This window comes from Ictalurus punctatus, chromosome 3 (assembly GCF_001660625.3).
Source record: "Ictalurus punctatus breed USDA103 chromosome 3, Coco_2.0, whole genome shotgun sequence".
NCBI classification, from domain to species: domain Eukaryota; kingdom Metazoa; phylum Chordata; class Actinopteri; order Siluriformes; family Ictaluridae; genus Ictalurus; species Ictalurus punctatus.
In genome coordinates this window covers 28,186,149-28,212,382 of record NC_030418.2, presented here as the reverse complement: position 1 = coordinate 28,212,382, position 26,234 = coordinate 28,186,149, and the positions used below count along the sequence as shown (strand labels likewise).

At 37.2% G+C, this 26,234-nt stretch overlaps 3 protein-coding genes across 4 annotated transcripts; all 3 read left to right on the top strand.

The window, feature by feature from the left end:
• The first annotated feature begins 1,372 nt into the window (after positions 1-1,372).
• LOC108262890 (uncharacterized) lies at positions 1,373-7,349 on the top strand. Its single transcript, XM_017463243.2, has 5 exons — positions 1,373-1,465; positions 4,120-4,309; positions 5,573-5,688; positions 6,407-6,509; positions 6,903-7,349. Exons 1-5 carry the CDS (start codon positions 1,373-1,375, stop codon positions 7,214-7,216), a joined length of 816 nt encoding a protein of 271 aa, XP_017318732.1. The 3' UTR covers positions 7,217-7,349.
• Positions 7,350-12,483: 5,134 nt separating this feature from the next.
• On the top strand, positions 12,484-15,294 carry tmem109 (transmembrane protein 109). Its single transcript, XM_017463141.3, has 3 exons — positions 12,484-13,110; positions 14,077-14,179; positions 14,501-15,294. The coding sequence occupies exons 1-3, from the start codon at positions 12,922-12,924 to the stop codon at positions 14,863-14,865; spliced, it is 657 nt and encodes a 218-aa protein (XP_017318630.1). The 5' UTR covers positions 12,484-12,921; the 3' UTR covers positions 14,866-15,294.
• An 886-nt stretch (positions 15,295-16,180) lies between these two features.
• On the top strand, positions 16,181-25,359 carry LOC108262785 (uncharacterized). 2 transcript variants are annotated; one of them, XM_017463116.3, is made up of 8 exons: positions 16,181-16,283; positions 16,813-16,921; positions 20,259-20,552; positions 20,686-20,970; positions 22,656-22,931; positions 23,088-23,372; positions 24,189-24,394; positions 24,959-25,359. In XM_017463116.3, exons 2-8 carry the CDS (start codon positions 16,876-16,878, stop codon positions 24,989-24,991), a joined length of 1,425 nt encoding a protein of 474 aa, XP_017318605.1. In that variant the 5' UTR covers positions 16,181-16,283; positions 16,813-16,875; the 3' UTR covers positions 24,992-25,359. The 2 variants fall into 2 exon arrangements, with proteins under 2 accessions (XP_017318605.1, XP_017318604.1); XM_017463115.3 differs by having other exon boundaries at positions 16,182-16,335.
• Positions 25,360-26,234: the final 875 nt, after the last annotated feature.

Below are 26,234 nucleotides of genomic sequence, written 5' to 3'. Positions count from 1 at the left end.
CACCAACAGAGGCCAGAGAATTCAAAGTAGGATCCCATTTTGGTAAATCCAAGCCCTGAACCTGTTTGGTAAACTAGACTTGTCCACACTGGTGAGCCACGCCTCAAGATTCCTGATGGTAGACTGGATGGTAGCTGCATCTCTTGCCCAGACTCTTTATTGGGTGATTCATGGCATCACAGTGCACCCAAGGAAAAGCAGAACTTTGCCCTTCTTCATCACCAGTGACCTGGATTTAGCTGGCTTGAAACTCATCCTTGCACAGGTGATGAGCCTCTCCAGGCCCTGGAGGATACCTGCTCTGCCCAGGGCTGATGTTGTTGTGACTGTCAGCTGCCGTGACCAGCATGTTCATAGCAAGGGTGAAGAGGATCACTGAGAATGTTCACCACATGATGATGTCTGTTTGTTATAAAATCTATTTAAATAACTGTATTATCTACAACACATTTGAATTAGAATTATACAGCTAACATTCCTACATTAATATTATGTGCTGCTGTTTCTGCACTTAACTCTCATTAAAGTATACAATTCCTATCTACTCATTACAATTTTCACCTACCCATTACACTGCATACATCATAATATCAAGCAGCAATCTGCTACCTCAGGCACACTCTAAAGCGAGACTGAAACATGTTTTAACATTCTTGCCAGAACTGGCTCTACATTATTATGTTTTCCTAAACAACTCAAATTTTGATAATTTCACTGGCCTCACAACTTACTAACAGCTGCTGTCCAAGAGTCGACTTGTTTGTGAACAACACATCACTAATATATTGGATTTATACAATGCTGTATAAACACAGAAGATGGATAACTTTATTAGTCTTCAAGTGAGCTGCTTGACATTTTCTGTGGTTTAGAGTTATTTTTCCACACTTCTCGTAAATATTTTAAATAACCAGTGTAGCATGTTCTGGATTTGTATCAACCTGATCTGACCTGATGAACTAGAGTAGTGGGTCATTTAAAGTAAGCACTGACTAGTCCAAATAGTCTGAGCTGACCTAGTGAAGATGTCTATATTGTGAAAATAATGCAGTGTGTGTGTGTGAGGTGTGCAAGCCAGATTGCTGGCAATAAACCCCAGAGGTTTGTTTGTGTCATGCACAGCACATACCTTGATCTTGGTGGTGGCTGACACTGCATGAAACTCCAAAGATGTTACTAGTTATTTGGACTAACTGCAGAAGATGTTCACCCTGTTCTCAGCATCCACCCAGAGATGGTCTTCCTTAAAAAGTCCTGTCAAGATCACGTTAAAGTCATGGTCAGAGACCAGGTGGGAGAGCCGTGTGAACAGTGTCCAGTGTCCATGTGAACAAAGGCCATTAGGTATCAGGCCCCACAAATGAGAGAAGCCATGCGGGAGGTCAAAGAAAAGTCAAAAGATCCTGCCATAAAAATTGAGACTCAATCTTTAGCAGAGGATGACATCCTCAACAGCATTGAAAATGTCAGTAAGCTTTAGCAAGAGAGATCAGAAGATAATTTGAAACAGGTTTGTTACTCAGATAAATTACATAAATAAATGAAATGACAAGAAATATGTTGGAGTTATAAGTTTTCAATCCGTTTATTCTCATTGTGAGCCTGTAAGAGTAAACTGAGGCATTTACACAATCAGCAATTTTCCTAGCTTTGGCAACCAAAACAATGTTGCTTTTTGTGGTTAATGTATTTTTAAATTCCTCATATTTCCACATAATAATTTCTTGCTCTTCAGCCGGAAGTATGCACACTTGCTTTTTTCCATGTTGAACGCTATTAGCTGTTTGCTGCAAATGTCTGGCTTTTATGTGCACACGCATGCTGAGTAAATCATGATTCAGGGTTAAAACCTAGGCTGACTGGGAATGTTGACTGAGAATGTCGATAACCAGGGTCATGAAAACTGTTAACCTTAATTAACCCGGGTTACAGTTTTTTGGTTTTGCAACTCTAAGTTTGCTCAACTCGCTTCATGAAACAGGCCTCTGTACAAAATATGATAGCATTGTACAATTACATTATGATATGTAACGATAGACTTTACAGTGGCTTCAGAAATTGATTAAAACATTTAAAAAAAAAAGCAAAACACACATGATGCACAACCTTCGTTCTTCAAACATCTTGCTCCGACCAAAGTGACTTGAACACACCTGAAGTCGTAATTCGGACTTCCCAACTCATAAATACGAACCTCCCAGGAGGACAGTTATCCTCTAAATATTACAACTTTATTCTCGAAATCTTGTGTTTAACGTTTTAAGCAATAACCTTAAAAATATATCCTGAAATAAATAGTGTATGCTGCTGTATTATTAGGCTATAAATTATAATATTTTATTTAGACGTTCTAAAAAAAAAAGTTGTGCAATTATTTTTCAGTTAATGCACAGCTAAAGTAGTTCCATCAGGTCTGGACCGCATTACAGTTCCATATCACTTCGCCGAGTTAACTGAACTAATGGAAAAATTAGCCTACTGTCCACCACAGCCCACAAATCAACAACATCTAACAACAAACAAAATGACAGAAAATTGAGATTTTCCAGAAATAAGTAAGGAATAATTGAGGACGGGGTGTTGAATTATTAGAAACATAATGCGCACCGCGGGGTAATGCGGATATTCAGAGAGAGAGAGAGAGAGAGAGAGAGACTTGTGAACAAGTATCCATCCATCCATCCATCCATCCATCTTCTATACCGCTTATCCTACCTTCAGGGTCACGGGGAAACCTGGAGCCTATTTCAGGGAACATCGGGCACAAGGCGAGGTACACCCTGGACAGGGTGCAAATCCATTGCAGGGCACACTCACATACACATTCACATACCCATTCATACACTACGGACACTTTAGACATGCCAATCAGCCTACCATGCATGTCTTTGGTCTGGGGGAGGAAACCGGAGTACCCGGAGGAAACCCCTGCAGCACGGGGGAGAACACTCCGCACACACAGGGTGGGAATCGAACCCCCGACCCTGGAGGTGTGAGGCAAACATGGTAACCACTTTATTTAGGTCTATTGTACTTTCTGCAGTAATAAAAAACGAAGGAAGAACTGTAAAGCAGTAAGCCTATCAATATGTATTTATTTATTTGTTCTATTTTCAAGTTATCAACATGAAACGACAAACTGAAATAACTCTCTCTCTCTCTCTCCAGATTATTATAATAATTATTATTCCTTACATATTAGCCTAGTTATGGAATAAATTAAGGTTTAAACTGAGGGTAAACAAGCTTTAAAATCGAGTATACTTCTCGAGTCTTATAGCTACCACAGAGATCTGACAACGATTACAATGTTTAATAGCCTATATTAATGAGCAACACTGAGCGCTTTTTAACTTAATATTTTACCTTAATACTTAGTATTCAATGTTACAGGCAGTCCACTAAAGTGTCAGTCTTCAGTTTGCACTTTCTGTTTTCTGAGTAATATGAGAAGCTGCGGGTTTTTCTTGAAATTAAAGAGGGCTGGTGAGGGAATAACTGTAGCCTACATCTGCTATAATATAAGTGTAACAGGAAACTTGCTGCTTTTTACAAACACTCCTTTGTAAAGTTTAAATAAACATCTAACAGAAAACTTAACTATAACAACGATTAAATAAGACTTTTTTAAACCCGTTTATTATAATTGGGCGTGGACTGGCCATTGGGAAGTTCGGGAATTTTCCCGGTGGGTCGGTCTTGTGAGAGTCGGTATTTTTCCCAACTCTGGCAATATATAGCCTATATAAAGATTTTAGCTGAAGCTTATACATTTTAGCTGAAGCGACACCGCTGGTGCAATCCGTAATAGTAGGTAGTCTTGCAGTTGTCATCACAGCTGAAAGTATCCAGCCTAGCACTCTGTTGTGTAGAAAGTAGGCAGGAGTTGGGTGGAGAAAACTATAATTGTCAAATAAGCATGACGAGGCAGAAGTACCTTTTTCTTCTTTATTTTCTGTAACACGTACTAATAAAACCCACTCAATACTCCTACTCCCTGTACTTGCTTTCTATCCATTTTCTCTCCTGCTTACTACCCAGGAGCGCCCTCTACTGTGTAACACAGGACACCACACACTCGTTGAAGGTATCTAGCACTCGTTGCCGAAACATGGTTAGAAAGAGAAAACCTGCGGCCGGCGGTGTAGGGAAGGTGCGCCAAAAAAGAAAAGAAAAGAAAAGAAAACGTCTTTGCTGTCTGACGCCGCAAAGTGTGCTGAAATAACGGATTTATTTAAGCAGTGTGCAGGTGGTGATGAGGACAGTGGCAAAGAGGCAGAAATATCAAAGTGGAGTGAGCAGGAAGCAGGTGCTTTAATGCTTACATGCTATTTGCTGTGAACTACCTATATGAACTAAATAAAGACCAAAATGTTTTTGTTAACCTTGGGGTTTCAGTGCTTCTGCTATAGAGTTCCTGCATGTTTGACAATTTCCAAGCTTTAAATAGTCAGACTCAGTGCACAAACCTTTAGAGAAGTTTATGCTAAATCTGTGTTTAAAAAATGGTAATTATTTTCGACTATAAATAGGTCAAATAAACATGTAAATTTAATACTTTTCTTCTAGACTACTCATCGGTTCTTTTTCGCACTGTAGCCTAGAAAGCATATAATAGCCTATTTGATGGCACAGCAATTAAAAAATGATTTGTTAAATACTTACCCTGCAATCTACACAAACAGGTGATCATGGCTCTGTTATGTTATCACGGTTCATGGTAGGATCTGAGACATATGTAGTAATAAAACCCCAACATTTTACACTCTACTCTTCAGAAAGGAAATCACAAACAAAAACCATTGGGAGTAGTGTGCTTTGTGTGTTATAGTGTGAATATGATATGCTTTGTGTGATATTGTGTGAATATATTGTTCTTTATGTGAATTTAGTTTGCTGTGCTCCTGTGGTTAGAGTCTGCTGGTTCTAATTTAGTTCTGTGTTTCAACACCGTTGACCGTTTTTCAATAGGCTATTTTAAATCATTCTGATAATAAAACCAGGTTATTAAGTCAAATTAGGTGTCAGGTGATCATTCCATGTATTCAGTTTTGAATGTTTGCTTTCTGTACACACAAACACGGGGAGGAAAACCTTTAGGAAAAAAAAGTTTCATTGTTTTACATATTAGCTTAACACAAACAATACAGCTTGTGTGTGTGTGGGGGGGGGGGGGGGGGTAAATTAAATAGTCTCATACCGTTTTAAACATACAAATCCTTGCTGTTATAGAAAATTACACAACACCTTCTGCTTTACGAATGAACCCGTGCTGTGTTTTAATGAGCTATTGTAATGCAATCAACACAATTTCTTAAAAAGAAAACATATTTTCATGACGGGCATATTTTCATACCTGGGCATGACGTCATAGCGTACGCCCAGGTATGTTGCTTAAAATTCCGGCACCCCTGATATAAATCACCTTACTGCATCCCTGACCGCAGAGAAAACGCACTGTAAATCTGCTTTGTTTATTGTGTAAGTAGTTTGGGCTGTAAAATGGCGAAGTTTTTGTTCACAATGTTTATTTTATCCACACTGACCCGTGAGAGTGTGTGTTCTGTGTCAGAAACAGCCTCGCTCTTGTGGCAAAGTGCACACTCTGCAGTTAAGAGCCTGTGTGATGATGCTCACTTCTATCTGGTTTCCCTCTTCGGACAACAGACAGTCAGTACATTGTTGAAGGTAAGTAGGCCTAATGATTATCTTTAAATAGGGATTAAAAATCTGCCCAGTCAAACTAGCTGTCACAAGAACGTCTTTCCACAAAAAAGAAGTGGTATAGTATAGTGAGCTCAACTAAACTGGACAATAGAAAATTGCATAAATCTCAACTGGTGTTTTTCCCGACGTTCATCTGCCCAGTTTCAGTGAAGCTTCATGTGTCCACTGTACTGTAGCTTCAAATTCCTGTTCTTGGAATCCATTGTGGTCTTCTGCTGTTGTAGTCAATCTGCCTCAAAGTTCGGCTTATTGTTCATTATGTGATGCTGTTCTCCTCACCATGGTCGTAAAGAGTGGTAAATTAAGTTACTACAGTCTTGCTGTCAGCTATAACCAGTCTGGCCATTCACTCAAAACTGCTGCTGACTGGTAGTTTTTTGTTTTGTTTATTTATTTATTTTCCACATTCTGTGTAAAGTCACCAGACTGTTTTGCATAAAATCTCAGGAGATCAACATTTTCTGGAATACCCAAACCAGGATATTAATTTCTGCATATTTTTTCCATTCTGATGTGTGATGAGAACATTGACTGAATTTCAAGACCTGTATCTGCGTGATACAGATCTTGAACCTGCATATTGGTTGTTTGACTCACTGGTGAAAATTGATTTCATTTTGTACCTAAGCCTGCATATGTCAGGGCATATTTGAGAGCTTTTCTTCAATGCTTTAAACAGACCACAGAGGATGGCATAAAAGAGATATCACAGGCTGTGGCTCATGCTTTGAATACAGTGGAATTGTACATCACAGAACTTCTGCATGCCGCCGGAATTGATGGTGAGTTTATATTATTATTATTATTATTATTATTATTATTATTATTATTACTGTAAGTATCAATAATAAATTCTACACAAGCATGAAGTGAACTTTGAAGGAGGATGTTATGTCCAGTTATGTCCTCAGATGAATGGTGAAATGTCATTATTATTAAATAAATGACATTATATATTTGATATATTAATTGTATATGTAATTATATTAATATTTAGGTCCAGGTGTGTTCATTTACTATTTTAAAATCACATGGACCACTAAAATCCTTAAAAAACAATCCACAAATTTATTTGTAGTCTTCATGGTCAAAACCTCATGTCTCTGAAAGTTTAGATGAGATAACATTTAAACATTGAAAGCATTGGTCTAATACATATGTTTCTTTTTATTCAGCCAAACTTCAGAAGCTCTTCACCCCTGAAGGTGTGGTCCTTGCGGGTCAGTGGGGCTTTCTGGCTGTGCCTCGATACTGGCTGCTGTTTGCAGGTGTAATAGCATTGTTTCCACTGAAGTTCATCTTTGTCATTGGCACAGTACTCAAGTGTGTATACTGGCTGCTGTCTTTGGCAGTTTGCCTGTTTGCTGGTGCTATTAGACTAGCTTTGTTTCCTCTGAAATTCATCTTTACCATTGTCAAGATATTCAAGAAGGTCAGGAAGCTGGCAAGACCACTGAGCGAGATAAGGAGGAAGAGAAAACAAAAATGAGAGCAACTAAAACTAAATAAGCAATGGGGCTAGAGCTGGAAAACACTGATTCATGCTTGGAGGCTAACTGCATTTTGTTGTCTCTGAACATGTACACTGCACAATGACAATAAAGTTGAATCTGAATCTACAATGGCTTAAATTAAGCAATCATATAATTGCTGATTCCACTTCTTTTTTATTTGTTTGTTTTAATATGAACATCAGTTATAAACAAATCTTTTTTTTTAAGTGAATTATGAGTATGGATCTAGAAATCCAATTAAATCAGACAACTAAAATTAGGTAAGATGTGCTTAAAAAGTCCATCATTCTTGTACACAAAAGGCTTGTGTGGCCACATGTTTCTGGTTTAGCCAAAGAGGATCCACAGCTAATAGTCAATTCAAGACCAAGGTCAGCAAGTGGAATTGGAATGAAAATCTGCAGCTACACTGGCCCTTGGCATTAAATTATTAAATTAATGTTTTATCCAAACAGGATTTCCATCAACAGCTGCACTGTAACCCAAAACAACTGTTATCCGAGGTGCAAGCTAGGCTAGACAGGTGACAATTTAAAGGGAAACCGGTGGTTTTTCCAGTGGGACAGTTCTTTTTATGTCTCTGCCACTAGCTGGTGGAGGTGTTATGTTTTTCAGGTTGTCTGTGTGTACATCCAATATTCTCATTAGCATGATTTCTCCAGAATGAGAGGTTGAATGTTGTTAGGATTTAAGGGAAGTAATATTATAAAGAGCAGATGAACTGATTAGATTTTGGAACTGATCTAGGTATGTCAAAATAGAGGTAAAGGTTAATTTCACATGCTTTTGGCTGTATTTTGTATTTCAGGACTGGGCACAAAAATGAAACCGTCATATTATCACATTCTTCCTCATGGTGTGTCAGGTGTTCCATGGAACATGGTTTTGTATTCTGCTGGTAAATTCCTAGATAAGATCCTTTTATTTATCAATCCCAAGCATTCACAAGAATACCTCTAAAGGATAGCAGCAGGCAAAGTCTAGTACACGCTACAGGTTAACTTGGGCTTTACAAATAACATTTTAACCTGTATTTTACAAATAACAAAAAGTTGTGCTTGTTTTTGGCATTACTAAGTGAATGTAAAGGAAACATAGTTAGAAATAGTCTCAGTCTTGAGGTAAAAGAAAAGTCCATCATTAGACATTAGACATTACATGCTATATATTTATATAGAAAATGTTGTGAAAATGCTTGATAATATTTGAGAATAATTGTGTTTTGTGATTCCCGTGCTGATTTGTTGGTTGGTGCGGTCGTCTGCCACTCTGATGTCTCTGACATTGCTAGTGCAGTTACAGTGACATTTAGTAGGAGACAAAAATGTCAAAGATTTCAAACATAAAGGAAAGTTTCTCTGTTTACTCCTAAAAACAAAAGAGCAAGAGCTTCATTTCTCACTCACCATATTTCAATGTACTTCAATAACATATTATTGAAAAATTCAGTAGTAGTGGAGATAGCAAACTTAAAGTTCCAGGATGCAATGCAACTATAAGACACAGTTTTGCTGAATTATGGCAGAGACTTGGCTCATCTAACAAGCAATTTACAAGATGACAAGCTCTACAGCATTGATGGTGATATTAGTATGAATGTGGGCTTGCCTGTGGGCAATAAATATCCTGGATATTAGAAAAACATAATCAAGTGGCTACCAAAAATATCCAGGTGCTTATGGTTGATGGCATAGACGTGAGGAAGTATAAACGCAGAGACCGTGAATATTATAAGGTCATGATTGTCACTCTGAACACAGTCGGTGAATTGGAATTCAGAGTGTTCGGAGTGACAATCATGACCTTATAATATTCACGGTCACTGCGTGTATGTGACCCATCGAGAACCTAGATTGCATATGTAATTCACTGAATGTTTTAACAGCACATCAAGTTATGAATAATGGGGGAAAACAGGATGAGACAATGGCCATGGGGTACTATGGAATACAAAAACCTGAATGAGGTGAAAAGGAATAAAACACACATTTTTAAAAATATAGAATATATGAGAGGCACAGACTTAAACTTATTTTCGAGTGATAATTCATACAAGTATACTCTATTGTTTTTGTGGAGCTCCTAAACAGTACCTTACAATGCATAAAGGTTGTCAGGTCTGGTTATATAATATAATCACTGATAAACTTCACCAGATATCAAATATAGTATATTGGACATGTAATATTGTGTAGGGAAGCTAATATCGTTATATCGCACAAGCGTAGAGTTCAGTTACTTTTGTGAGTTGCAGTGATTCGAAGACACCTTACCTTTCCTCTGTTAGTCTATGAGGACAACAGTCTTTATAAGTCCTAATTTTAACTATGGACCATAAACCAACATCTGATTTTCAACTGAATGTTTCTCTTTTTGTGAAATTAGTGTTATGCAGTGATGCAACAAATACATTTAGTAAGTCCTTTGACAGATCTTGTTGATGAAGTTGAATACACTGGAGCAGGGGTATCAAATGAATTACTATAAATTCGGATCAGTGCTCAGTGTAGTTTATGACATAATTAAAGATTAGGCTCCACCTTCTTCCTTGTCACGTTCCTATAAATTCTCTCACTCTTTCTCTCACTCTTTCTCTAATAATGACCCACCAACTCCCTATTTTCTCCCTGCTATTAATTAACTCCTTCCCAAGAGCCTTTATTTGGGAGGCTTGTTGTCTAACAGAAGCTACCCATAACTACAGCCCAGAATTCAGAAATGTCCCCAGTTTCAGTTCCAAAAATCACTCATAGAAAAGGTCATTAACAACTGTTTAGGATTCTGCTTAGCATTACATGTTTAGCATGACAATTTCTCTTCACTGGAACTAAGTGGCCCAAATCTCTCACAGCATGACACTGCCACTGTGCACTAAGTGAGCTCCATGAAGACAAGGTTTGTCTTGACATGGAGTGGAAGAACTCAAGTGGCCTGTACTGAACCCTGACCTCAACCCCACTGAACGCTTCAAAATCGAGTGGAGGTTAGCAAAGTGGGATTAACTTTGGAATGGGATGTTCAAAAAGCACATATAGGTGTGATGGTCTGGTGTCCAGCAGCATGGAAGTACCAAGATCCTGATCTCAGAATATGGTCTGAGTTTTGCATCTTCTGTGTATTTTGCAAGTGCATGATGTGAAGCTACTCCACATAAAGGGCATCACTATGAAAATACCAACTGTCAGGGTTGTCATGGAGATAATCCAGGTATTTCTCTTTATCTTATGTTCAGTGACTGTCCTAATATGTAAATATATGCTGAATAGTTATTGTGAATGCCACAGTCACTGTTGAATTGTAAATGTGTTTCATCGACTGCTATGCATCTTTTTTAGTAACTCTTCCAACCTCTAACATACAGACAGTTACAAAGAAAAATTACAAGTCGCTTCATTCCTGGTACTTGGCTGGAGTAAGGACATGGACAGTAAGGACTATAATGGACAGACTCTCATGCACCAAGCTGCTAGGGCACTGTTTGCCAACTGTTTTAACCAAATACTTCCTCACTAAGCAGGCATGTCTGCAGCAGAAACCAGAGAATGCACCAGCACTCTTATTTCATTCTGATTATTTGTCTTTCCACATCTCATTCAACACCTTAAGCACCTGAATTATACATTAGTTTATTTTGAGAGGTCAGCAGCTACTTTAGATGCACATTTGTGACAGTTCTCAAGCTGTGTTGTTTTTTTAATTGACTGGTTTCTATTGTTAATCAGTAAAAATGTGTTGCATTTATCTGTCTTGAAGTCCATCTTGGCATCATTATATCAAGTCTGTATGTATCTGTATCGTTATCAGGAGAGACCCATATGCTAAAAACGAATAGACAAGATCAAATCTGTCAAAAATGGTCTAAGTAATATGTGACCTTTCGCTCCAACTACACAAAAAGCAGTACTTTTAAGGTTGCACTGGTTACGCTTGCAGCTTTCTTCATTGCAAACATTACAGAGCAAAGTGCCTAGAATTTAGTTTTATTTTTTTATTTTATGATGCCTATGTAAAACAGCCATGGTGCTGAGATTAAGATGCATACAGTTTCTGATACTGGCCAATGTCTTCATTGTGATTGGTTGATCAGGGATCAAGCATTATTAATATTATAAAGGCATACAATTTTATTAGTTTAAACCAAAAACAATGTGATGTCCACTTCAACAGAGTGCTGCAGTAATAAGGTATAACACCCGGAAATGAGCATTTTGGCACTTCCGGTCTTTTGAATGCATTTTTGGTTAAATGGACGTTGGTTAAATGCAATGTCTGTGGTTCAACACAAGCACAAAATATTTCAGATAAAATACACCAATAATATGCTACTCGTGATTTTTTTATTTTATTTTTTTTTATTATTATTATTTTTTTATAAAGCTTTTACGTGTCGGGCTCATTAAATGTCATCAGGCCGAACAAGAAAAGTCATCTACTACAGCCTCGTTGTGTTTATACTCGCCCTCTTGCAAACTTGTATCTTTATCCATTTATAGTATTTTCCAGTTGTAAAGCTTGAAAGAATTGTCGGAAGCCTAGTGGTGATTAGTCATGCGACCATGGTGTAGTTGGTTTATAGCAAAAACTTTAGCTGATTGTATTACGCTTCAAAATTCATGAAAGTTGTGTTCCTTTGTGGAGATTATCTTGATGAACAAAACGTGTAAGAATCATAAGCTTTTGTTGGTCACATAGTTTATTTTCTTTGATAATCCAAACGCTTTTTATTATTCTTATTTTTATTTATTTTATTTATTTATTTTTGTCGAGGGAACCGGGGTGATGCAAACTTCTGGGCTGGCCTACAATAATACTTCATCCCTGTAGGATTGACGACTTCCACATTAGTGTCCCACACTTGAGAAGGGGACACCTCTCTCCCTTAATGCCGAGATAAAGTCCATCTCTACAGCGGGGAATGATTACATTTATGATGGCAAAGATGCTAACGTGCATGTAACACCAGTCCCATGCACAAAGCGCCATATTTTCTCACAATCAAATTACATCGTGAAAAACAGCTTTTGTTAGATCGAGATCACGAGAAAACAACTTAAATTAAGTCGTGATCACGAGAAAACAACGGGGGGAATAATGCATGGCCGCTTAGGGCTTCCGTATTGAAGGGCTTAAAGATATCGTGCAAAACCTGCCTTTATCAATAGATGGCAGTATTGCATCGTTTTTCTAATCCCCGAAAAACCACAGGTTAGATCCCAAATGGCTCCATATTGCAGATAAAGTGGACTAGTGAGTGTAAAAAGCCATTATTCCCGATGTAGTGCACTTATCTAGGGCGGTAGGGAGCAGTGTGGGATTAAGCCGCTGACTGCTTGATACGTATCCACCAAAGGCGTTGATGGTTGGAAGTTAGGATTTTGTTGTTGTTGTTGTTGTTGTTTTTACTTGCACTTTGTTTCTTGTCAGTTGGAGTTGTTTTGGTTTTAAAAGCAGGACAGAGGTCTGGCCAAATTGCCACACTGAGTAAACATCGAAACGCTTCACTTTTCCAAGCTTTGTGGAGTTCCGGCTTCTTCGACTGCCATCTGCTTTACTTCCGTTATTGTCCTCCTGAATGTTACATAGTTATTACAAGTGATAGGGCATACACTGAGTTTGATCATTACGGAAGTGAGAACGCACTGTAAGATTTGTTAATTGTGTAAGTAGTCTAGGCAGTAAAATGGCGAAGTTTGTGGTCATTATGGTGTTTATTTTGTCCACACTGACTCGAGAGAGTGTGTGTACTGTGTCAGAAACAGCCTCGAGTATGTGGCAAAGTGCACAGTCCGCCGTTAAGAGCCTGGGTGATGATGCTCACTCCTATCTAGTCTCCCTTTTAGGTAAACAGTCAGTCGACACACTGCAAAAGGTAAGAAGGCCATGTGCTTCTCTCTAAACACTAGTGCTAAAATCTGACCAATCTAACTAGCTCTTCTCACATGCAAAATGAAGTGCCCCTCAGTGGCCAGTTTATATTTATATTTGTCCCCTTTATTATGTGCACACATGATAGGATATACTGAAGGACACTTTACAGGTACATACTTGCTGACTGTAACCCACCTCTTGCTATAAGCAAAATCGTTGCATTCCGGATATTTTTAGGGTGGTGGAAAATTCTTAGTGAGGCACCGACACTTTTTGTAAACAGTGGAAATTTGAGTTATTATAGTCTTCCTGTCAGTTCGAACAACCACTGCTCACCCAGCAGTTTCTGAAACACTCAAAGCAGCCAATGTTCACATTTTCCCCCATTCTGATGTTTGATGTGAGCACTGAAGCTCTGTGTCTGCATGATTTTATGCATAGCACTGCTGACACATGATTGACTGACTGAAAATTGCATGGATGTTCCCAATAAAGTGCACAGAGAGTATATATATGATAAACCTATATGGTATGTTTACCTGTTGAAAAAGCTCTTGAATGTAGGCATAAGGTGGATGTACCAAATAAAATGGTATGTACGTACTTTCATGGCAGGCCATTTCAGACAAATTAAAGTATGAAGTAATAGACATGTATGAATGTTTTGTCACCTAGAGTCATTTTTGGATTGTTAGTTTTTCTTATTTTAGAAAATAGCGTTCAGTGGAATTGAATTTTCAAGTCAGATAAATGATCTGGCCAATATATTAAAATGCATAGCATTATAGTATTTCAGAATATCTTTTCCCAAACCAGTTTACAGGTCTTAGAATTTGCATGCAAGTTGTTTGACTTAATGGTGAAAATTTGGTTTCCTATTGTACCTAGTGCTAAGCCTACAAATGTCAGGGTATATTAGAGAGGCAGAGTGTTCTATAAGTAATATTGTTTTCATTGCTTTAAACAGACCATCGGGGATGCCATAAAAGTGACATCGCAGGCCACAGCTAACGCTCTGAATGTAGTGGCAGCATACATCACAGATTTTCTGGGTGATGCAGGAATTGATGGTGAGTTTATATTATAATTATTGTTATTACTGTAAGTATCAATAATAAATTCCACACAACCATAAAGTGGCCATTAACGATGGAAATTATGTCCTGTTGTGTCCTTGGATGAATGGTAAAAAGGAAATTAATATGAAATTAGTTGTATATTTTATGTATTAATTGTGAATTTGTAATTATATTAATATTTAGGTGAAGGTGCATTAATTTTTAAATGAATACCTAAAAACCTTAAAAGACAAGACACAGATTTCTTTGTAGACACATTATTTAAACATAAAAAGCTTTGAGCTAATAGAGTGTACATTTCTTTTTGTCCAGCCAAACTGCCAGTCAAGCGCTTCACCCCTGAAGGTGTTGTCTTCGTGGCTTACTGGGCATTGCTGGCTGTGCTTGGATACTGGCTGCTGTCCTTGGCAGTTTGTCTGCTTACGGGTGTTGTTAGAAGAACTTTGTTTCTGCTAAAAGTCGCCTTTGCCATTGCCACATTCGGGCTGATTGTGAGTGATGGTGGAGCCAGTGCCGAAACCACAGCAATGAGACTAGCGGCCTTGGTGTTTGCTTGTGTCCTCCTGGGCGTCGGACCTTCGACTTTCAGGGGAGACGCCAATGCCCGCCTGGAGCAAAAAGTCAAGGTGCTTGAGACACGGATGAGAGAGATGGAGAGGAAGAGAAAAGAAGAATGAGAGCCACTAAAATTCAATAAAGGATTGAGCTACAGTTAACCTGGGCCTGTTAGCCCTAAGGAACAGAGATTTTGAATCTGTGTTGGATGAATGGATGTGACCATGTCATTGACTCAGTAGTGTATTAGACTTTTTGAGTTTATTGACATGTCGGAGCAGCAAAAACACAAAACCTGTAGAGTTACTCTAGTACTAATGTTGGAAAACACTGATTTATGAGTGGAAGGTGTTTGGGTGGACTGACTTTTTATTATTTGGCAAATATTTACCCAGCTTCCTGTTACATTCAGACAAATGGATTACTTGGAATGTGTTGTGGTTTGAATATATTTATTTATGTCTTATTAATTGTGTACATTTTCTTAGTTTAAAATGGACATTTGTTTTTCCAAAACACTGCATAATTAAAAGGGAGATTGTGGAATTCGACTTTAATTCTTTTAGAAGTATAAATACTTATTGGATTACTGATTTATATAAGGACCTTAACTCAGTCTTAGGATTGGTTTAATTTAGGCAATCATATAATTGCTGGTTTCTCTTTCTAAAGTACATTTAGTAAAATTATGGATCTAGTAAAATCAAGTAAAATTATGGATCTAGAAATATAATTAAATTAGTCAATTGAAGTTAGATGTGTTTATAAACTCCTCAGTGGTCATTAAGCTTTTACAGAAAGGGCTGGTGTCGCCGCACGTAGTTGTTCCAGCTAAAGATGATCTACACCTACTAATAGTCGACTGAAGACCAAAATCAGCAAGAGGAATTAGGTGTGTAATGAAAAATTTGCAGCTACACTGGCCCCTGATTGAGAACCTATTGGGTTAAATTTATGTTCTGTCCAAACAGGATTTCAATCAGCTGTAGCACTACAACAAAAACAGCTGTTAACTTGGTGGCTTTGTTATGCTGGGGAATTTTTTTTCTGCTTCCACCACTAGGTGATTTCACTAGGCATTTTTTGGGTTGTCCATGTGCCCGTCCATGCATCTGCCCAAGGTTCTTGTTAGTGTAATTTCTTAAGAATGAATGGTTGAATGTTGGTAAGATTTGTATGAATTTATCATTGTAACCAGCAGATGAACTAATTACATGTTGGAATTGATCCAAACAGGGACAAGGTAACAGCATAGTCAAATGAGAGACATTTTTTTTCAATAAGTTCCTCTTTGAAGTATAATTTAACGGTAATTCTGGCATTCAAAATGGCAAATAGAAGGAGTAGACTTATTGGCAGCGAAGGCCTTGCGTAGCCGTGGGCATTTAGCACATTGTTTACTGAACTGACGTAATTATCCAGTTTGATGTGTTTCTCAGTGCATGTAGACAGGCCTGTGCATGTCAACGCTTATTCTGTGCCTGCATTATTCAGGATGCTTTACTGTTGAGAGCCAGCAATTTACGGAAGAGTTGTCTCTGTAAGTAAAGTAACACATTTCCTGCTTCTACACCAGAAAAACGAAATCACAAGTAAGTATAAAATTCAACAGAGAGCATGTACAAATGATACTTTATGTCTTGTTAGAGTAGTGATACAAAAGCTGCATTATGGGAGGTTGGTGCTACTGGGTGGCAACACATTATTAATAGTTATAGTTTTATTGTTATAACTTCCAGCTGCTTTAAAATCACAAGGCTGCAGCTACCAATAAGGTTTGTGCTCACTCAAAAAATCTTTCCGTTACACTGTTCATTTGCATTAAGCAAATGTGGTTGTATGTCAGTGTCAGTGTGTCAAATGTCAGTGTGGTTGTAGACTGTTGTCAGTTGAACTCCAGATCATGTCATTTTTACACTAAGACTAACTTTGCTGGTTTAGGTGTATAAAGGAATATCACAACAGAGGTAGACTGTGATAAAGAAACTGAACATGCCAACATAACTATCATTATTCTATACCAGCGATTAAACCATGGGAAATGCTTTTGCCTGTCTCTTTTCTTTCAGGTTCGGGCATGAAAAGCTAATCCTCAACACATTCTTCATGGTGTCATAGGTTTTCCATAGAACATGTGGGAGTTTTTGATTCTGCTCTTAGCTGTTAATTTTATAGCTGGTAAGTTTTATTTTTCAATCCCTGACATACACAAGAATGTCTATAAAAGTCAAAGTGTAGTACAAGTTTAAAAAAAAAAAAAAAAACTAGACAGTTAAGGTTTGTCATGACAAACTTTGATGTTGGCTTGACAGAGCTCGTCTGAAAGTTTAAAATAGTTATCAGTTTGAAATCTGAAGGTAACGTGCAGTTTTAAGAAAGAAAGAGGTACAGATAGATAGGGTGCCAATACTTCTAGAGTTGGGTAGATAGATTGGGCACCAATACTTGTAGCATTAAATAGATTAGGTAGGGTACCAATATTTTTAGAGTTGGACAGATAGGCTGTCGATACTTGTAGAGTTGGACAGATCGTTACGATACCAAAACTTTAGAGTTGAATAGATAGATAGATAGACATGGTACCCTCCAATAATATTGGCACCCTTGGTAAATATGAGCAAAGAAGGCTGTGAAAAATTGTCTATATTGTTTAAACTTTTGGTCTTTTGTTTAAAAAATTACAAAAATACTCTGCTCTCCTGGATATCAAACAATTGCAAACACAATACAGGTTTATCAAAAAAAAAAAAAAAAATTGTTAAATATGTGTGCATCAATTATTGGCACCCCTATGAATTCTTATGAAAAAAATATATTTGAAGTATTTTCCCATTGATATTTTTTTTATTGTTTTAATACATCTGGGTGAATAGGAACAGGAAATTGTTCAACCATGATTTCCTGTTTCACAAGTGCATAAATATGAGGTAACACATAGGCCAAATTCCCTTAGTCATTCATAACAATGGGTGAGACCAAGGAATATAGCTGCGATGTCCAGCAAATGGTTGTTGCGCTTCACAAAATGGGAAGTGGCTATAAGAAAATAGTACAATCATTGAAACTGGCCATTTCCATGATCAGGGAAATAATTAAGAAGTTCCAGTCAATTGGAAATGTTATGAATCAACCTGGAAGAGGATGTGGGTCTATATCATCTCAACACACTATGAAGAGGATGGTTCAAGTGGCCAAAAAATCTCCAAGTATCACAGATACTGTGTTGGAGAATTGCAGAAGTTAGTTGCGTCTTGGGGTCAGAAAGTCTCTGAAACTACAATCCAAAGTCAGCTACATCACCACAAGTTGTTTGGAAGGGTTTCAAGAAAAAAGCATCTACTCTCATTCAAAAACAAACTCAAGCATTTTCAGTTTGCCAGATGCTACTGGAACTTCAAATGGGATCGGGTTCTATGGTCAGATAAAACCAAAATAGAGCTTTTTACACAGAAAGGTAGCCATATGGAAAAGTACCTCATGCCCACGGTTAAATATGGTGATGGCTCTTTAATGTTTTGGGGATGTTTTTCTGCCATAGGACCTGGACATTCTGCAAGGATACATGGCATCATGGACTCTATCAAATATGAACAGATACTAAATGTAAACCTGACTGCCTCTGCCAGAAAGTTTAAAATGGGCCGAGGTTTGATCTTCCAGCAGAACAATGATCCTAAACATCAAAATCAACACAAAAATGGTTTACTGACCACAAAATCCAGGGCCTGCCATGGCCATCCCAGTCCCTATGTAAAACCTGTGGGGTGAACTCCAGAGGAGAGTCCACCAGCTTGGACCTCGAAATTTGAAGGATCTGGAGAGATTCTGTATGGATGAATGGTCTCAGATCCCTTGCCATGTATTCTCCAACCTCATCAGGCATTATAGGAGAAGACTTAGAGCTGTAATCTTGGCAAAGGGAGGTAGCACAAAGTATTGACTAAAAGGGTGCCAATAATTGTTGCAGACCTATATTTAATAAAGATATATAGTTGTTGGATAAATCTGTGTTTTGTTTGCATTTGTTTGATATCCATAAAAGCAGAGAATTTTTGTGATTTTTTTTTAACAAAAGATTCAAAAAATTTAACAAAAGGGACAATTTTTCAAAGCCTTCTTTGCTCATATTTACCAAGGATGAAAATATTAGTAGAAGCCACTGTAGGTAGATAGGTATGTAGATGAAGTGAGAGTCTCTGTTACAGGTACAGTGACATGAGTGAGAGCGAGAGAAGGCTTCAGGCCTTGTGCACGCAGGTGTTTGTGAGTTTTGACAGTTGGAGTATGAAGTCTTGAGCATTTGGAGCCAGGCTCTGGACTTTCCATCAATGTATGTAAATGGGATTTTTGGGGGATTTTTGATTGTCCGCTCTAGGAAAACCATAAGTCCGATCAGTTATGAAAAATAGTACATGATCAGTCTAAACAGCCTGAAGGGCTCTGCCGAGTTTGTTGGAATAATAATAATAATAATAATAATAATAATAATAATAATAATAATAAGCTTATAAAGCATAACAGTATATTGACTTTGTCAAGTCAACATAAATTTTAAAAAAAACTACAGGTTTACATCTCAACTTTACAAATAACAAAATGTAGTACTTGTTTTTGTCATTACTAAGTGAATGCACAGGAAACTGCATATTCAGACATAGTCCCAGGTTTGAGTGAAAGGGAAAGCCCACCATAAAACACATTAAGTATATTTATATTGAATTATCTGTGATGTGTTTAGTGATAGTAATTCTAATTTGTTGGTTGGTGCTGTATTTTCTTTATTCCCATAAGAAGTTAACGGTTGTCTGCCACTCTGATATCTCTGACAATGCCAGCACAGTTACACTAACATTTAAAGAAATAATATCAAAGATCTCGGATATAAGGGAAACAAGTTTCACTTTTAACTCCTAAAAGCAAAAAGCAAGAACTTCTTTTTTCAACATATTTCACTGTTGTTCAATGTCATATTGATAATATTGAAGTAGTGGAGATAGCAAATGTTGGACTTAAAGTTCCAAAATGCAATGCAGTTATATGACATAGTTGTACTGGATTATGGAAGATACTCAGTTTGGCTTGATGGAGGTATTAGTATGAAAGTTGAAGATTTGGAACCTGGTCTGTTTGAGCAGAGTGTACAGCTGAGGAGGTGACAGAGCTGGACTGACTAAAGGACTAAAGTGCTACTGCATCGGTTGCTTTAGGTAGAGATGTAGCAAAAGCTAAATCCCACTGGCACCACTATCAGCAGGTAGTCAAATGGCAGTGTGGTTAATGTAGAAAACTGTTAACCAGATTGGGCCAACATGTTGAAGAAAGGCATTTGAAAAATTCAACTTGGAATTGCATCACAAAACACATCTTTAATGGCAGTGAAGATTAATTCTAAAGAATAATTATAAAGATTAATAAGCAAGTTGTTCAGGGAGGTTTCTTTCTTTAAGGTGTGATAGCATGTTATGTCTTCAATATATTTTAAAGGTTAATTATTAATTTTGATCTCTCTCCTTAGAGTCCTGGACCCTTAATATTGCTTATCTAGAGGTGACCTATGGCCAGCAGCTAAGTATCATGATGTCAAATGTGCCTGACAAATTTGACTTTACACCTGTGAATAAACTGCAGTCATCTATTATCTGGTCCAGACATGCATCCAAAGACATCCAGCCCAAAAGGGGACAAGTGATAGAATCAAAGGAAGAAAAACGCTTCGTAATTAATTCTGTCACATTTGATGATCAGGGAAACTATACAGAGTGGAACTACTGGGACAAAGTGGCGTCAGTCCATGTAGTGAAGGTTCTATGTAAGTTTTTCTCTTGTATACATTTCTCACATTTGTTCTTCTGTGTCCTTCTCAGGCTCTTTGTCTTAATTTCTCTAAAACTGCTTCATTGATTAGAACTTGCTTTTTAATTGAGTCTTAATTGCTTTCAAAGCTAAAAGGCGTATCCAGACTTGTATGCCTGGTAAAAATCTTAGCATTTCCCTGGATGGCCTTTCAAAGGATGAGGTTAAACTACAATACTCCAGCAAAGATTTCAACCTCACTCTGGTAGAGCACGGCTTGCCTGTGGGAAACAAACATCATGGATATTGGGGAAGGATTCAAGTAATTACCAAAAATATCCAAGTTCTTATTGTTGATGGTTCAGATGTGGGGAAGTATACACTCAGTGACCGTGAAAATAATACGGTCATGATCATCACACTGAGTATAGCTGGTAAGTTGCTGAAGGTCTTACAGCATTATAAGTGTTATGACAAAAGTTAAGAATTTGGTAGGCATCTTAATATTGTCTTAGAAAATGATTAGCAGAATTATAGTACATGTACAGTATTCTTGGCCCTTTAGTATAATGCTTTGTAGCAAACTATCGATTAGTTTGTAGCAAACTTTCCTTTAGTTAGCAAATAACTAAAGGAAAACCAATTAAATCATATTATATACTGAATATATACTGTATATACAGTGCTCTCCACTAATATTGGCACCCTTCGTAAATATGAGCAAAGAAGGCTGTGAAAAATTGTCTTTATTGTTTAACCTTTTCATCTTTTGTTTTAAAAAAAATCACAAACATACTCTGCTCTCATGGATCTCAAACAATTGCAAACAAAACACAGGTTTAAAAACAAATCTTTGTTAAATATAGGTGTGCAACAATTATTGGCACCCCTATGAATTTATATGAGAAAAATATGTTTGAAGTAAATTCCCATTGATCGTTTACATTTGTTAGTATACAGTATATCCGAAGTCACCTACATCACCTACAACATTGTTTGGAAGGGTTTTGAGAAAAAAGCCTCTACTTTCATCCACAAACAAACTCAAGCATCTTCAGTTTGCCAGACTCTGCTGAAACCTCAAATGGGATTGGGTTCTATGATCCGATGAAACCAAAATAGATATTTTTTACAGTAAACACCAGAGGTGGTTTTGGCACAAACAGAGAGGTAGTCTGTGTGTGCCAAAAAAGTACCTTATGCCCACGGTTAAATATGGTGGTGGATCTTAAATTTTATAAAACATAATTTAATAAAACATATTTTTATAAACCTGTGTTTTGTTTGATATCCATGTAAGCAGAATATTTTTGACAAACAAAAGTTCAAAAGGTTAAACAATAAATTAAAAAACAAAACAATTTTTCACAGCCTTCTTTGTTCATATTTACCAAGCGTGCCAATATTAGTGGAGGGTATTTTCATTCTCATTATTCTTGTTTTCTCATTTGTAAGTTGCTTTGGATTAAGGCGTCTGCTAAACATTAAACATTACATTAAATGTAAATGTATGTAAATGGGTATTGTGTGTATATATACTGAAAAGTAATCACTTAAATTCAGAAATTAAATTTTTTTTAAAAATACTTGTGACAGATTTGTTCAGCTCTGAGGTCAACTGTCATAATAGACAGTTAATAGACTTGTGTTGTTCACTGTGGTTATTTAATAATGTACCAAATACTTATTTCTGTCAAGTATACTGCATTAGGTTTGAGGACAAGCAAGAGATTCAGACATCAGAATAAAGAGAATCTGATCCATCAGGAACTTAGCTTGCATATGTATCCCATATGGGGGGATAGGTTGAGATAAAGGGCACAAGTACTGTCTCGCACCACACAGCTACTTAGGATGCTCTGGAACAGGTTTAAAATGACCTGATTGACAGTGGATGTGTGTGAAAGGGAAAATGCTTCATAAATTGGGTATCTGCTTAGAACAGACAGGCTGTCTATCACTACAATTAAACCATAGAACTAGCTGATATAGAAATTTCAAAGTTTCTATTCTTGTATTGCAAGTAAATGTAAAGAACCCTAAGGCTACATGTACATACATCTTTAATTTTAAAATTGAAACAATAATTTAATAATTTGTACGTTTCTCCTCTCCTTAGGCTGTGAACTTAAGACCACTAAATTGAAACTGATGCACGGCGAGGAGTTTAATATCAAGCTGCCGATTTGGTTTAAGAAGCTGGTGTTTAGCTCAGTGAATGAAGTGGAATCTGCTGTCTGGCCCAGCTGTGCTTTGCACACAAGGAGATATGTTAAAGGATCAGGTTACAAAAGGCAATTTATAATTAGTCCTGTAACATTTAACGATCAAGGAACCTACACACTGTGGAATTACAGGAACAAAGTGTCATCAATTTATAAACTGAAGGTTGTCTGTAAGTGACTTACTTTCCCCCTCTTTTTAATTTTTTTTTTTTATTTATCTTGTTTGGCCCTTTCTCTACATTTTTAATTTCATTTAAATTTCCTTTTTTTTTGCAATGGTTTCTTTGTATAAACTCTAATACTGCCTCTCCTGATTACCTTAAAAGATGCAAACCGTATCCAGGATTGTGTAGTTGGTAAGACTCTCAGCATTTCGCTGGATGGCCTTTCAAAAGATGACGTCACGCTGCATTTCACCAACCAAGATTTCAACATCACTCTGGTGGAGCACGGTTCACCTGTGGGCAACTCACATAATCACTTCTCAGAACGGATCCAGGTGACTAGCAGTGATATCCAGGTGCTCAACATTGCTGTGTCTGATATGGGCAACTACACACTCACTGATCGTGAAGATCGCATGGTGAAGGTCATTACTCCGAACTTTGTCTGTGAGTTCCCACATCTAAAATCTTTCTACCAATGTAGGTAGTGTAGTGTTGTAACCTGGTAGGTAGCACTGATTGGAGTAGATATACAGTATGCTTGGACCATGGATATAGCAGTTAACCTATTTGAGTTAGGCAGAAAATGTTCTTATACAAATAATAATTTATTAATAATCATGTTATTTTTAATAGGAGAAAATTCTTGGCCATGCTCGGATTTTGAGAAAATCATGAATATTTACCATCTGAGCTAGCCCTGTAGCAAATCTCTTGTCTGCTTTTTTTTTTTAAATGTGTTTTCTGTGTGTGTGTTTCTTAATAAATTACCTCAGAAACAGAGGGGTTTTTTTTTTTAAAGATTGATGGTATTCTTAGTCTGTGACCTAGTGAACTGGTATCAAGATTTATTTATTGATAGAGACTTCAAAGCACTTCTGTAAGTCGCTCTGGATAAGGGAATCTGCCGAATGCCAGAAATGTAATTGTAAATGATGTGCTTCCTCCAGCTGAATGATTGACATAAATGCATGTGATTGGATAATAAATAAAAATTGTTCATATTGGCAAATTGTTACAGTAGGAATACAAGCCTTTGAGGCATGCTGTTATTGGAAAATAATCAGCTTTGTGGTGCTAACAGTAACTCCATTTCACACCACCCTGACTATTTTCCTATAAAAGCAAGCCTTGTCATATTTTATTCCTTACTTAGTGTCTTATCCTAAAATCTGTAAAATTAAGTTTGTGATGTTCACAAATCCAAAATTTCCTGTCTCACTACTTATCTAAACATGCTTACTTCTCTGTCTCTTTCTGTAGATCAACCGAATCCTCTGCTAGCTCTGCTGCTGTTGCTTTGTATACCACCCTGTGTTTGCTGCTGTTATGGGAATATGATCTATAAAAAATGGACTCAAACCACTACCACCACCACTGTGAGTGCAGTGCAGTTTGAAAACCAAAATCCACTTCTTGCATCTACACCAAGCCGCATGAACTCTGAAGCTCCTGCAGGCAGCACACTGGTAACACACTAGCACACAACACAGCACATGAGTTTTAAAAAATGTATCAAATATAAAATATCCAAATTTCACTTTTACCTTTTTGATGTTCTACTGTGCTTAGATTCTGTTTTGTTGCTGTTGTGCAAGAATCTATGTACTCCTACAGTGGGTTTAGATTCAGAAATATGTGAGGAATAAAACACTTTGGGGCATATTGTTTTAGGAAGATACTCAGGAACATACATACTGTTACCACCCTGACTATATTCCAATAACAGCTTTGTTATATTTATTATATTTACGGAATGTCTGAGAGTTATAAAAAGTAATTCTCTCACAAGGCTCTCTTTGATTCTCTTTAACAACAACAAAGTAAGCAACAATAAGCACCCAAAACTTACTGCATCCTTGATAATTATATGATGTTGATATTTATATTATGTTGAATGCTCCTCAACCAGCATTAAAACCTTGAATATGAATGGATTCCATCCTGTTTTAATGCTTCCCTATTCTCATGTACATGTTTCTCTATCTATTCTCTCTCCCTGAACACTTAACTATCATTCATCTCCCTTACAGGTGGAGCAGTTTAAAGCCACAAGCAATGGCTGATGTCCAGACCTCTTTGGATTTCATTGTCCAGTTCAACATTAACATGGGATAGAAATAAAACTCTTTCATTCTGCAGCCTTCTGTACTATCTTACATGTCCTTTAGGGGGAAAACGGATAGTTTTTCTGATGGCTTTTCACAGAGTGGCGTATACTTGTGGTTCTTCGACTGACTTCCTGTAGCTAATCATATCCTGTTTCCTGCCTACAAAACAAAAACAATCTGCCACCCTTAACTGATGGCCCGATGCTTTCAAGATTCTGATCTGTACTGGTGTTTAGGTGTTGGAATGAATGCTTGCTGCCTTTAAATTCAGACTAAAGATTTAAAATAAACTTAAATAAACTCATGCACTCTTGTTTCTTGCAGTGCCTTATCTTATTGATCTATTTATTTGCCATTACTCACTAGAGTCTCTAGATTGTTGCCAAATAGACAACAAAACACTCACTCACTGTGCATGAGAGAGTCTCAAAATATACATAATAAAATATAATAATATATATTTTAAAATATTTTTTAAAATAAACAAAACAAGTAATTGTAGCAAAAATAGAGAATTGTATAACGTTTTCACAAATGACAACTAGAGGTCAACCCTGGTTGAAAAAAAAATCTGGTAATAAATCAAATACACAACTTAATTTGAACTTTTCTCACTATAACCTTCTTGTTGTTTTTTTACATTAACAAATCCATCCATCCATCTTCTACCGCTTACTCCTTTTCAGGGTCACGGGGAACCTGGAGCCTATCCCAAGGAGTGTCAGGCACAAGGCGGGGTACACCCTGGACAGGGTGCCAATCCATCATAGGGCATAATCACATACACACTCACACACCCATTCATACACTACGGACACTTTACACACGCCAATCAGCCTACCATGCATGTCTTTGGACTGGGGGAGGAAACCGGAGTACCCGGAAGAAACCCCCGCAGCACGGGGAGAACATGCAAACTCTGCACACACATGGCCTCAGCGGGACTCGAACCCCAGACCCTGGAGGTGTGAGGCGAACGTGCTAGCCACAGTAACAAATGTTATAATTTAATGTTCACAATCTTTAATTAGAATTCCAATTTTAACAGAAATGGGTGTATATTGTCATTTAACGTCATTCCATTTTCATAAACAGTGAGCATATAGTGTTGTTATATCAGATGTACACCCCATGCAGAAAAAAAACCCCACAACATGGCAATCCATTTTTTTTTGTATTACTTAATTATAGGTATTAT

Coding starts and splice junctions, on each gene's coding strand:
- LOC108262890 (XM_017463243.2), top strand. CDS start 1,373: ATGCGGGAGGTCAAAGAAAAGTCAAAAGATCCTGCCATAAAAATTGAG. Junction 4,310..5,572: donor GTGGAGTGAGCAGGAAGCAG/GTGCTTTAATGC, acceptor GTTCTGTGTCAG/AAACAGCCTCGCTCTTGTGG. Junction 5,689..6,406: donor CAGTCAGTACATTGTTGAAG/GTAAGTAGGCCT, acceptor TGCTTTAAACAG/ACCACAGAGGATGGCATAAA.
- tmem109 (XM_017463141.3), top strand. CDS start 12,922: ATGGCGAAGTTTGTGGTCATTATGGTGTTTATTTTGTCCACACTGACT. Junction 13,111..14,076: donor CAGTCGACACACTGCAAAAG/GTAAGAAGGCCA, acceptor TGCTTTAAACAG/ACCATCGGGGATGCCATAAA. Junction 14,180..14,500: donor GGGTGATGCAGGAATTGATG/GTGAGTTTATAT, acceptor CTTTTTGTCCAG/CCAAACTGCCAGTCAAGCGC.
- LOC108262785 (XM_017463116.3), top strand. CDS start 16,876: ATGTGGGAGTTTTTGATTCTGCTCTTAGCTGTTAATTTTATAGCTG. Junction 20,971..22,655: donor CATCACACTGAGTATAGCTG/GTAAGTTGCTGA, acceptor TCCTCTCCTTAG/GCTGTGAACTTAAGACCACT. Junction 24,395..24,958: donor CTCCTGCAGGCAGCACACTG/GTAACACACTAG, acceptor TCTCCCTTACAG/GTGGAGCAGTTTAAAGCCAC.